The 13,291-nt window shown below is 37.6% G+C and overlaps 1 protein-coding gene across 7 annotated transcripts in view; it reads left to right on the top strand.

Annotated features, from left to right (window-relative positions):
- Positions 1 to 13,291, top strand: part of RALGPS2 (Ral GEF with PH domain and SH3 binding motif 2) — a 153,269-nt gene that overhangs the window by 39,160 nt on the left and 100,818 nt on the right. For all 7 annotated transcript variants that reach the window (XM_027613996.2, XM_027613997.2, XM_027613998.2 and 4 more), the window contains 2 exons: positions 1,256 to 1,360; positions 2,560 to 2,610. In XM_027613996.2, the coding sequence (XP_027469797.1) occupies positions 1,256 to 1,360; positions 2,560 to 2,610 (156 nt within the window). The remainder of the gene's footprint in view (positions 1 to 1,255; positions 1,361 to 2,559; positions 2,611 to 13,291) is intronic.

Below are 13,291 nucleotides of genomic sequence, written 5' to 3'. Positions count from 1 at the left end.
ATGCTAAGGGGTCTAATGGAAAGAATGGACAACTTGTAAGAACAGATGGGTGATGTAAGCAGGAATATTGAAATGCCAAGAATCAAAAGAAAATATTAGAACTCAAAAACATGGTGACAAAAATGAAGAATGACTTTGATCGGCTCACCAGTAGACTGGTGGCCAATAGTCAGCCAACAAAAGAATTCATGAGCTTGAAGATATGTCAATAGAAACATCCCAAACTGAAATGCAGAGAGAAAATAGAATGAAAAAAAAAATGGAATAGAGTATCCAGGGACTGGGACAATGATGGAAAGTGTAGTATACACATAACGGAACTACCAGGAGAAGAGAAAGGGGCAGAAGAAATATTTAAAATATAATAATGAAATTTCCCAAATTAATGACAGATCCTTTCCTTTGAAATGATTTTGATATTTAGCTGCGAAAGTGAAAGAGAACATAAAAATGAGGCATAATGACGTGCTCAAAACTGGTACATCACAGCTGGTAGGCTGACGTATACATTATACATTGGTAACTGAAACTTGGGTTAATTTTTTGTGCCATTAACTGTAGCTTAATCTCCTGCCTCCATTTAATAGAGCATGATCTAAGTGTTCTTACAGTGATGATGCTCTGATTTTAGCCAGCTGAGGCAGAATACATCTTTATCTTATGGTGCAGATACAGAAATAGAACAGAAATAAGATTTCCAGAGCCAAAAGCCACCTTTTGTTCTACATGCAGTAACAGCAAATTCGAACTTGAAATAGTAACCTTAAAGCAAAAAACCCTGAAGTTTGTAATATAATAGGAAGAATAGTATCAGTTGTATTATCACAGATGGACATAACTTAACAAATATTGGATTATTTAATGAAATTCTGAATATTTTCTTATGGTTTGTCTTTTTCTTTAAAAACATTAGTTTATAAATTATAAATAACAGTATTATTCTCCCTAACTTCCTTTACCTCATTTGAGAATCATCAAACTTGTTAAAATCTTTAATTTCTATAAGAAATGGTAGGATGTCAGGATGAGGAAACTGACAGACAAGAAAATGACCCAAGAACCTAGAAGCTAGGTTAGATTTTCACTTGCCTGACCCTTTATCTAGTGCTTCTTCAGCTAAGCAGCATGTTGTCCCCAGTGTCTGCAGTGTTTGTTGACCCACTGTTTTCACTTTCCTCAACATTTAATGCCAGTTGAGTTTCTAGGGCATCGACTGTGAGACAGTATTAAAATGGTTGCATTTTCTATTCAACAGAAAAGTAGCAGTTCTGAATCATTAAGTGACAAAGGTTCCGAACTGAAGAAAAGCTTTGATGCGGTGGTGTTTGATGTTCTTAAGGTTACACCAGAAGAATATGCGGTAAGCTTCCCACCTCCCCTTTCTCCAGTTTCTGTACATAACTTACACATTGATGCTGTTGAACCAACGCACAGCAGAAGGAGGTGGTTAAAGACAACTGGATCGGGAATTGACGGAGGGAGTAGCACAGCAGGGAAGCAAGCAGAGGGGTGAAATGGGGAGGGGAGGGAGAGCTGGGGAGCGGTGTAGAGCAGCTTCCTACCTTACACCTTCAATTTGGCAAATAAGAAGTAAGTGCTTACCACGTGAAAGACGTGTGTCAACTCTACTCAAAACAAACAAACAACACCACATTAGGGGGAAAAAAGTATGAGTACTTACCTTTATGGTAATTGCTTTTGCCTCCTACCTATTCCATCTCTCCAAGCCAACCATCTGTGCTTTATTGACCTATGTAAGAAATATTTTTACATTTTTGTAAAATAAAAAACAGAAAAATGAAATTTGAGGGCATTATTGCTATATCATGAAAGATACCTAGAAAAACTTTTCTTTCTTAACTGACATAAATGTTCATTTAAGTTCTCTTTCTCCTTTAATGTGTTAACAGCATATTTGATTTCCTGTTGTTGAACCACTCTTGCATTCCCGGAATAAACGGTTCAGTTATAACATATTATTCTTTGGTATATTATTGGGTCTTGTTTTACAACTGTAGCCTTAGGTGAGACTGGGACAGGTCCACAGCTATGTGCAGTCCCTACAAGACCAGTGCCCTAACCCCTGAGCTGTGGGGCCAATCCATGTGCAGTCCTTAGATATGAGTTGCCACTAGTATAAGTGTCACTCTAAGTGGGGAAGAAAACTTTTGTATTAACAGCAGATTTTATATTACTGTTTGGGGAAATAATCAGCATAATACTGCTCCGTGAACCAGTAGATCTAATTTTTGGTTTTGATTTTGATTTAATGTATGACTATGTCCAAATTTTAAAATAATTTTGTTTTATTTTCCAACTTTACCTCATTTATCTCATAAAAAAGTACGAGTCAGCATGAGATAATTTGAAATAATCGTATTTAATAATGGTATAAGGGCAAATTTTCATTTTCTGTAATCCATTGTAAAATTGCTACTTTTTCTAGTAAATATTTGAGTATTCAGTATATTTTATGATGGAATATAATTTTAATTTAGAGTATATGTCATGTCATAGAATTCCCAAGGAGAAATTGTCATTTTTTACCTTTTATTTCAGGGTCAGATAACACTAATGGATGTTCCAGTATTTAAAGCCATTCAACCAGATGTGAGTAGTTTTAAGAACTTTCCTTTGAAATATACAGAATGGTCATTAACAGTATCACAAATTAAGTTTTAAAAATGTCAAATTCATATTAATGTTTAAATGTTTAAAGCTTTTGATGTGACTGTCCTCAGAAACTCATGTGGCAGTCATAGATAAAAATCACTGAGTCATAGGTAGGACTGTTTCAGTCATTTTGGTTGATTAGGCTTCATCACTCTTCTGAGGGGTGAACAGACTTAGGTTGAATGATTTACTCAAGGCTTTGAAGCTTTTTCAAAGGACACTGGGAGTAAGAAACTGGGTTTCACAGCTCCACCAGTTTGTTCCCTTATATCTTTATTTATGCTTTTATAATATGACAGTGTGTTAACATTTTGGAGAGAAGAGGGAGGAATATGGAAGGCATTTTTTACTTACTATGCATCTGCCTACTGGAAGCCATTTATTATGCTGTGTGTGTGTGTGTGTGTGTGTGTGTGTGTGTGTGTGTGTGTGTGTGTGTGTGTGTGTGTGTGGAAGCCATTTATTATGCTGTGTGTGTGTGTGTGTGTGGACCCAAGTGTGGTAGTGTCTATTTTACTGATGAGAAAACAGAATGACAGTTGTTTTTGCTGCTGCACAGCTAAGTGTGGGAATTGGGTTTCAGACTCTAAAAACTAACACTTTTTCCACTCTTACCAAGTAAGAATATAAGTATGATTTTGTACCCCAAAACTAAGTAAGTGATGGGGTGCCCGGATGGCCCAGTTGGTTAAGCATCCAACTCTTGGTTTCAGCTCAGGTCATGATCTCAGGGTCATGAGATCGAGCCCCACCTTGGGCTCCACTTTCAGCGCAGAGTCTGCTTGAGATTCTCTCCCTCCCTCTCCCTCTTCCTCTGCCCCTCTGCCCAGTTGCACACATGAGTGCACGCACTCTCTAAAATAAAACCTTTAAAAAGAAATACTGCTACTGATAATACCAATATTCAGTGCCATAAGATAGATAATTTTTTTAGTTCTTTTGGGAACAAAATAATAGCATATTTGTTGTATATACAAGTATGCAGTGGCCCTGAATGAGTAATTATTGTAAGGAGTTAGAGAAAACATCTGCGTCTTAGGTGATAAAGACAGTATTAGTCTTGTGACTTTCAAGTAAGTTACTTAATCTCTTAATATGTCAAGTTTGTCACCTACAAAATGCAGGGGTGGGCCTAAATGATCTCTTGAGTTCCTTCATTTCCACAGCTCTGTCTTTTCCTAACATTTACTCCATACCATGAGGATTCTCTCGGTAAAACCATTAGATTAGGGATAGGAGAAATAATGTATTCCACACATAAAGCAGGAAAAGAAAATAGAGCATCGGGCGCTCTCTCCTTCTGCCCCTCCCCCCTGCTTGTCACACGCATATGCATGTGCACTCTCTCTCTCAAATAAAACCTTCAAAAAAATGACAAAAACTGAAATTTTAATTTCCTCACATCCCTGAACAAAAACAAACTAAATTCTTTACAAAAATTATACTTTCTTTGCCCTGAAATTCAGCCATCTTATCCTTTGATATATTTTTTCCTTTTGAATAAATGACAATGACCATATTGCTATTTCCTATGAAATTATTGCTGTCCAGTGGAAATACACTGCAAGCCACTTAATGTAACTTTGCATTTCCTAGTAGCCACATTATGAAGTAAAAATGAAGCAGATAAAATTAATATTAAAATCTTACTTAACCTACAACATCTGAAATATTACCACTTCAACTTTTAATCAGTATAAAATTATTGAAGTGGTCTGTATTTTTTTCTGTACTAAGACTTTGAAATTCAGTGTGTATTGTACAGTTATGACACATCTTTATTTGAAGTAGCCACATTTTAAGTGCTCAATAGCCATTTGTGACTAGGCGCTCTGGACATTGAAGTTCTAGATAATGACATAGAATTCCAATCAATGTGGGAATTTTTTATTTTCCTGGGACATCTCACACTACTTTGTGAAATTTGGAAGCAAACCTTAAAATTCCTATGGCCCCACTCCCTTATCTAACTTAATACCAATCTCATTGACTTTTTTTAAATATCCTAAGTATCTCATCTATCCCTTCTCTCTCTACTCTCAACACCCCAATCCAGAATACCATTTCATGTCCGCTGCGTACCCTCTTACTGATCTGCCTATATCCACTGACCCTTCTAAACTTCGCTCTATCCAACAGCCGTGGTAATGTTTTCAAACATCTAAATCTGCTCATATGATCCCTCTTCTTAAAACACTTCAGTGGCTTTCTGTTGCTCAGAGGATAAAGACAAACTAGCCTAATGTGATCTACAGATCTCCTCATGGTTTCTCACGTAGCTACACGGGGCTTGTAGTCCCTGTCACTGCTGAGCCTGTGCACATTCTAATTAACTCCTGTTCATCCTTCAGTTCTCAGATCAAGTTTTGACTTTCTCAAGCAAGCTTTTCTTGTCTTCCTGCAGGTTCTCCTAGCATTCTCTGCTTCTTCACTGGACTTGTCAGTTGCAAGTTTACATTGATGTTTTGTGATTCAGCAAGTATTTGCTGAGTGTCTATTAAATGCCAGGCACCGGTTTAGTTACTGGAGGTACAGCAGTGAACAGACTAAAATTCCTGCCCTGGTGGAGCTTATATTTGAGTGAGATGAGCTAGGTAGTATGTCATGAAAACCATAAAGCAGCCAGAAGAGAACAGAGAGTGAGGGCAGTGGGAGTTTCAATGGGCAGATGGGTTGGCTTCAGGAAGCCTTCCCTGGGAAGGGACCGTCTGAGTGAAGACCTGAAGGAAGTGAGAGAGCAAATCGTGGGTATTTGCGGGAGAGTGTTCCAGGCAGAGAGCAGCTAGGGCAAAGGCCAGTGAGTTATAGTGAGGGAGGGAGGTAGAGTGAGGGCTAGATGTCATCTAGGGCCTTGCAGATCATTAGTCTGAAAAAGATGGTAGGTTCTTGGAGGATTTCAAGGAGAGGAGTGGCAGTTTCTGACAGATTTTAAGTAGCTCTTTAAGTCACTTCTGACTGCTGACCTGGGGGTGGGGGTGGTACCAAGGACTGAACTAAGTGTGAGAGACAGCGTGGCTTGGGTCAGGATGGAAGAGGTGGTGAGTAGTTGTCAGACACTGTGTGCAAGAGGAGTCTAGGATGATGCCAGGGTTTTTGGTCTGACACCAGAAGCATGTAATTGATATTCTCTGAGATAGAAAAATTATTATTATTGTGTTGACAACTCCTGGGACTGCCATTCGTTTAGAATATTATGTGCAACACTGCCTTGTGGAGAAAGACCAGAGCAATAGATGTGGAGGAAAGAGCAGGAGTTTGGCTCTTTGGACATGTTTGGGTTTACATGTTTGTTCGAAGGCCGAATTAGGTAATAGTAACTATATTATTTGTCCAGGTTTCAAATGTAGTTTGAGAGAGGTCACTGTAGAGGTATTACACAAGTGTGGGTGAGGTTACCAAGAAAGTGAATATAGACGGGAGAAGGGTCCTAGTTAGTGTTTAGGTGGAACTAGCAAAAGAGATGAAAAAGCGACAGCGAGTGATTTAGGAGGAAAGTCAGGTTATTAGTACGGAATTTGATGAGCCAAGTGAAGGATTTTTAAGAAGGAAGGAGTGATGAGGTGTAAAGTGTTTTTAATCATGTACTTATTTGATTAATTGCTGCTTCCACTAGGTTTTAAACTACATGAGGGCAGAGACCAGTAATTTTGCTTCTTTTATCTGTCTGGCATGTAGTGGGGTTCAGTAGTTAGAATGAGAAAATGAATACAGTGTTCAGTAAGTATTTGTTCAGTGAGAGAATGTTTTCAAAAATTGAAGCAGTAACTCTGTTGGAAGATGTGATGTAGCACAAAAATATTCTTGTTATGTGTTAGTCTCATATATTCATCAAGATTACATGAAATCTGGCAGTATAAACAGAATTTTGTCATCTGGCAGAAAAATGTTTTCTAATTTATTATGAAGTATTCAAGACCTACCACAAGGCATAAAGACTAATAAGATGAACCCCTGTGGACCCACCTAATCAGTACTGTTGAAGCCACTGTGTTCTCCCATGTTCGCCCTCTTCCCTCCTCCTACCAGGGTGGCCACTATCCCATATTGATCTATATCATTCCTGTGCATTGAGCTATATTTCTTTAAGTATATGGATCCCTTAGCAATATGTGCTATTGCAGGTTTTAAATTTTTTATGTAAATAGTATCCTGTTGTTTTAGTCATCTTTAGTTTGCTTTTTATGTTCAGCATTGCTAACCAGCACCGATGGTAATATGGGCACTCTAGTGCATTAATTACTGAGTTGTGGAGCATGAATATCTGAGTTTATTAAAGACCACCAGTTTTCTGAAATGTTTGTCCAGATATTGTTTATCATGTCAAAACTCTTGGTATTGACAAAAGATTAAGCCATGATGTCAGTCTAGTGTATTAGTCTTATTTGTTAGCATAAATGGTGTTTACCGAATTATGTAGTTATTAGTTTCACTAAAGAATGAATTCTTTTGTTAAATCAAAATTTAACCTCAGATATTATGAAAAGAGAGTGGTTATCCCTGAATCTAATAAATTGATCTTGATGATTTTGTGCATTATGTCAATGTTCAAGTCTCTCTCTATAACTTTATGTAAAACTTTTTAAAAAGTATATATATACTTCATGAATTTTAAAAGCGCTTTAGTTGTTCACTAAAAGTATTAATCAAAGCTCACTATTACCTGTATATATCCGTATGTAACTTTATTTCAGGTGCTAATTCAAGTTTTCTAAAATGAAATCTGTGCGAAATTTGAACTTTGAAGAATACAGATTCTGAGTCCAGCCATGTGGTTTAGTGATTTAGTGCAGGTTGGTGATTACACCACCCAGGTCTCACTCAATTTTCTATAACAGAGGCAATTTCTGAGTCACCTGGAACTGACTAAAATATATATCTCTTATTAATTCAGTTCCCTAAGTAGACCCTGTAATTCCTACCAGTTTGTGGAATTCTGTATTCCCAAGTCTTTTGTGTTAAGTAGAATTTAACCAAACTGGTTCTACCTAAACTTGTTCTTAACTTGTAGGAAGAAAGGGCCACCTTGCGAAGTGCAGCCGTTTCCTCAGGGTCAGGCTGCTTACCTACAATGTCTGTCACACAGCACACCTCAGAATTGCTCAGGGGGAGAAGGAAAAATTCCAAGCCTTTTATTTCACTGTAGAAACCATCTCCCTTATCCTGGAAGCGGCACAAAAATTTTTTATGATATAGGGACTGTCCTTAGTCATCAGTAGAATACTGGCTAAATAAAGTCACTTCTTTAAGAGCAGATCTGAATGAAACAAATGTTAAGTCTGGTTTTTCTCCAACCCTATTGCACACTTTGAAGTTACCTCAGATTGAAAGAAGAAAAAAGAACAGATTTTGGTACTTCGTTTCTTAGTTTTTTTGTTGTTGTTTTATGGTCAGAAGAATGGAAAACATGCTTACCAATGAAAAGAATTTAATGTTACAGGAAAGTTCATCAGTGATTTTAGTAGGAATACAACTACATAGAAAAAAGGTTTGCTCCAGTTTTATTTTTAAAGGCTCCCTGTCTGCGTGATGTGCATCACCTGTCCATTATTATGACCGTTCAGAACCCTAGGAACCATTCTTTTCCCTTCTCTCTCCATTCTATTTCCCCAGTTCTCCAGTTGATTTTACTTCCTGAGTAACTTTTCTCTCCTTCCCCATGTCTGTCAACTCTGAACGACATTTATTAAGAGTACCGTGTTTTTATAAGGCTGCAGCTCACTAGCTCTAGAAATGAGTGCTCCTTAAGTCTGCACGATTGTTCGGCCTGAGACAGGTCTCAGCGCACCCAGTTGTCTCGGTACCGATGGATCCCTCTCCATCTGAACGCTTTGGCCTGACGTTCCCATAGCTGGTGCTACAGAAATCCTAAGAGTCTTCACGTCCCCACTGACCCAAGCAGCAGGGCTAAATTGGGAAGCTTCTGTGGATGGTGATCCCTGTCACACAAAACCTGGCTTTTCACTCTTCCTCCCTCCTCTCAGTAGGCAGCCATCTCTTAGTGATAGAGTTGCCAAAATGGTCATGAGAGTGATCACAAAGAAGGAAAAGGGTTAAGCAGTTTTATCATTTATATTCAGCCGCTGTTAATGTGTCCTTAAAATTCTTATTTCCATGGAGCTGCTTATCTCTTTTTTTTTCCCTTTGTTTAAACCAGTTTTGGGCACAAATTGCCATGTATTTTGCTGCCTCTTACTTTTTTCTTTTTTAATCAGTGTCTAACATTCACAGCTCTGAATGGGTGCTCAAAAAATTTTAATTACTTAATTTCACTTATTTTAAAATTTATTTTAAAGCACTTTGAATCCCAAAAGAGAATTTTTAGTGGCAAAACATAAAAGCAGGGAGCCAGAAGACTTTTAGTTTTTTCAGCTTTGCCATTTATAGATTGTGCCATTAATAAAATCTATTTCATATCTTGGCCTTTTTAAAAAATTACCGAATCTATGAAGTAAAGGATTTTGGACTATTGGGTCTTTAAAATACCTTCTAGATCTTCCAGAAATGCTGGGAAGTAGGATTATTTTTATTGGTGACTTCAGAGTAAGTTGATTAAGGGTAGTTCTCAATCAGTAATAAATAGAATTTTGATCAAAACTGCAGGAGCCTGAAGGAGGTGCTAAGGGTTGAGTGATGGTCGCAAAGCAAGCTCTTATAGATTGAGGGGTGTTATCCTCTCACTAGAACATAAATTCTACAGGGGCAGAAACCATTGTCTGCTTTGTGCACTGATGTATCTCTAGTGCCTAGAGTAATACCTGTTCATTATTTGAGTTTGCTAAGTGGCCATTCCAAAGCTTTAGACTGTATAGCCTCTCCCATTGGGGAGAGCGTCATCTCCCATTGTTTATCATGTTTGGAATCATTTCTGCAAAAGTCTGTTACTAGTCCAAGAATTTGACTCTATTTTAGCATTCTTTCTTTGGAAACGGGGGAGTTTTGGGTTTTTTCCCCACCCACAATTAAGAACATTTTCAGGTTTTTTCCCTAGTATCAATTATTTAATGCTTAGTGAGGGCAGGTTAAGGATTCTATACATTGATTAATTTCTAGTGTGAATTTTCTGGTACTTAGTTGAAGTTCAGCTCTTGTTAAGGTTTTTCCATATTTCTTATACATATACATTTTCTTGGTGTGATTTCTCTTTTGATCTTGAAGGTTTTTTTCTTTTAGAAACCTCTTATACATTTATAGGGCTTCCCTCCAGTGTGAGTTCTTTCATATGGAGGAAGCAATGACTGTATTCTGAAGGTGTATTACATTCATGGGTTTTTTGGGTTTTGTCTATTATGAATTCATGTTCTATAAAGCTTATATTTCTTCTGATGACATTGCCATGTTTATTACATCAATGGGGTCTCTCTTTGGAATGAGTGTTCTATTACTCAACACAGGATGTGTTATGACAGAGTTTGTTTGCAATCAGATTTTCTTTCTAATCTCAATTCTCCAGTGCTTTTGAGAATTCTTAAAGGGTGAACTGTGCTTGAAATCTGTACTGTACTCATTACACTGGATAACGCTTGCCTCTTAACGAGGTTCTCAAGTGTTCCTAAGTGTTTGGCTCTGACTGAAGGTCCCTGACATGTATTACGTTCAAAGAAGAAAGTTTCACACCTTATTTTAAGTTCTAGTAGGTCAGGTCATTAAGTCATTTAGATTATATCAGTAAGCAGACATTACATACAAAGGACAGATAAGGCCCTCGTGTGTAACTGGGACACACTAGAGATTGAGGAAGAATGCTGGTGAAGTGAGGAAAAGCACATAATAGGTAATTCTGACTCTTACTAAAACATTTCTGAAAAACTTAAAAATGAGATATTTTTGACAATATGTTGAAGACCTTTCTGTATGCTAACATTTTTGTGTATGCAGAGATCAGAATCTTGGCAACTTCCAAAGTTCCAAAATCAGGAACACCATAATTATAGAATTATCAAAATTTGTTTTAATGAAAATTATCATTTGCATTAGAATTAAAATGTAAACAATTCATGAATATGGTGAGAAGTTTGAAGAAAGCAAAGAAGACATGAAAGACTTGGAATTTTCTGTTAGAAGCAAGGTGCAAACTGTTTTGTACGTTACATTATTGCTGCTCATCACCATGAACTTCCTATGTAGCAAGGTTAGGCTTAGAATAAAACCAGAGAAGTAAAGAGGAACGTTGTTGGTTGGAGAGTAGGTGTCTCTCAACAGAAGACAGCCCCTGCATCTATCTCTGCTCTCATTCTGGGGGCAGCTTTAATGTGCCGGGAGGAGGGTGCGGGGGAACAGGGAATATGAGTACATTAGAAAACAGTGGTATTTTTGATTTAACATAACACATTGAAGTTTTATAGTTTCAAAACTTCATTCTGTTGATTAAAAATACAGGAATCATAATGAGCACATCATCTGTGGCTGAGACTTCTTTCTAAATAGCCGTATAGGCTGAATGCTAATGGAGATACCATATCCCTTTAAAGCTTAGCATTTTTTGAGCATAAGAGTACCTTAGCAATAATTACCTTCTTCTGTGTGTCAGCTATACTTCAATTAAAAAAAAAATTGTCTTCTTGTGAGCACTACCCCTCCCCCCCTCCCCCCTGCAGTCTTTAGATTCCATCACTTTATCTTTTCTTCTCTCAGTCTCTGTCTACATGCTGGTCTATATTGGCCTTTTCTCTTCTTCTATCTTTAGGTATCCCTACAACATCACCCTTAGAGCAGTCCTTTTAAGAGTGTTGGAACCTACAAGATGAAATTTAGAGCAAGAATTTGACTTTACAGAACAAACCTACAAGAGACATAAGAGAAGCCGTGGCTCCTGTGAAATTCAGTAATTCTTTCATAGGGTAGGTGGTCATCAGTTGTGGTGTTTGCTCCCCACGTGCTTCCAAAATAAACTCAGTGGAAAATCGGGATCGACAGTTTCATGGCTCAGAATGACCCCATGAATATTCTCTCAGATATACTTTCAATGACCATTTAAAAATTGCCTTTATATCTGTGAGTTGCTGTTAGATTTCTTTTTACTGCCTGATTTTAAAATTGTAAATTAATCCATTTGAACAAGATTTAAGAGGTATCAAGGCTGTTGTAGTTTAGCCTTTGCTAAAATAGAGGCTTACTTTACATAGTGTACTTAACTTAAATCCGTCCTATTCTTAAATCAGACTCTTAAAAAAACATCCTTGGATCACGAAGCTTACTTTTTGGTGTTCATGGGAGATGTTTTAGTATAGAATAACCCTTGACTAGGCTGATATGCTGTCAAATGCAAGATACCACTGGTGGGGGGCACCTGGGTGGCTCAGTTGGTTAAGCAACTGCCTTGGGCTCTAGTCATGATCCCAGGGTCCTGGGATCCAGCCCCACATTGGGTTCCTTGCTCAGCGGGAAGCCTCCTTCTCCCTCTCCCTCTGCCTGCTGCTCCCCCTGCTTATGCTGTCTCTCTCTCTGTCAAATAAATAAATAAAATCTTAAAAAAAAAAAAGATACCACTGGTGGGAGAATTTATTTCTCAGATCGTTTATAGTGTTTCTTGGAGGAAGATCCTGGAGTCTGAGACAAAGAGAGACAGAGACAAAGGGAAAAGCATTTTTTTTTTCCTCGCGGAGAAGTTCAGTGCCTGTTGAGAGGTAGAGGTGGGGCAGGGCAAATTTCCTCTAAGGCTAGCTAATATAAATGCATGTCAGGGTTTAAGAAGAAAGTAGTGAGTGAGTTCCTGGAGTTCTAATGCAATTTCAGCTCCATAATTCATTAAATGGATTTTTATTGTTGTTTAACTTTTTATTTTGAGGTAATTACAGATACACTGGAACTTGTAAAAAATAGTACAGGGATAATTATAGATTCATAGGAAGTTGCAAAAATATTGCAGAGAGGTCCCACTTACTCTTTACCCAGTTTCCCCAAGAAGCTACATCTTACATAAGTATGGTACAGTAGCCAAACCAGGGAAGGGACATTTGTACAACACGTATCTGTATAGTTGTGTAACATTTTTTTCTATGTGTAGTTTTGTCTAACCATAACCTCAGTCAAGATACAGAACTATTGCAGTACCACAGAGATCTCTCTCCCTTGTGTTAGCCGTCTAGTCAACCAGTCCCACTCCTGCCCACTCCTCACCATCCTTAACTCCTGGAACCACTAATCTGTTCTCCATCATCATAGTTGATTGTTTGTTGTATTAGATGTGCTAGTAATATAGCCTAGTCTCAAAGAGGAAGTGCTTTCTGAAGCAGAAGCTACTGTCTTAAGAGGTTTTAAAGAACCTGCCTGTGTCTTCACATTTTCTAATTACAAATTTCTTTAAAATGGAGGGCTCCAGTGGAATTTTCATCCATTTGCTCCCAACTAATGTGACCATAGATTCATTCATCCCCACCTCCTTTCTGTCAGCTTTCAAGAGTTTTGTTAAAGGGACAAAGCATTTTTTCATTAAGTTAATGATGTTGAAATGTTCTAAGAATTGGATGAATTTTTTATTCAAATTTTTATCCATTTTTATCATTTTTTATTGGAAGAGTCAGAAAAGCATTTAGAAGTTTTTAGTGTAAAAAAAAATAAAGCCGTAATTCATTGATAACCTTTATCTGGGTTCCTTGTTTATCATAATTTATAATAATGA

This window comes from Zalophus californianus, chromosome 10 (genome assembly GCF_009762305.2).
Source record: "Zalophus californianus isolate mZalCal1 chromosome 10, mZalCal1.pri.v2, whole genome shotgun sequence".
NCBI lineage: Eukaryota > Metazoa > Chordata > Mammalia > Carnivora > Otariidae > Zalophus > Zalophus californianus.
Note: the sequence above shows the minus strand (reverse complement) of the source record. Positions and strands in the feature narration are given on the sequence as shown.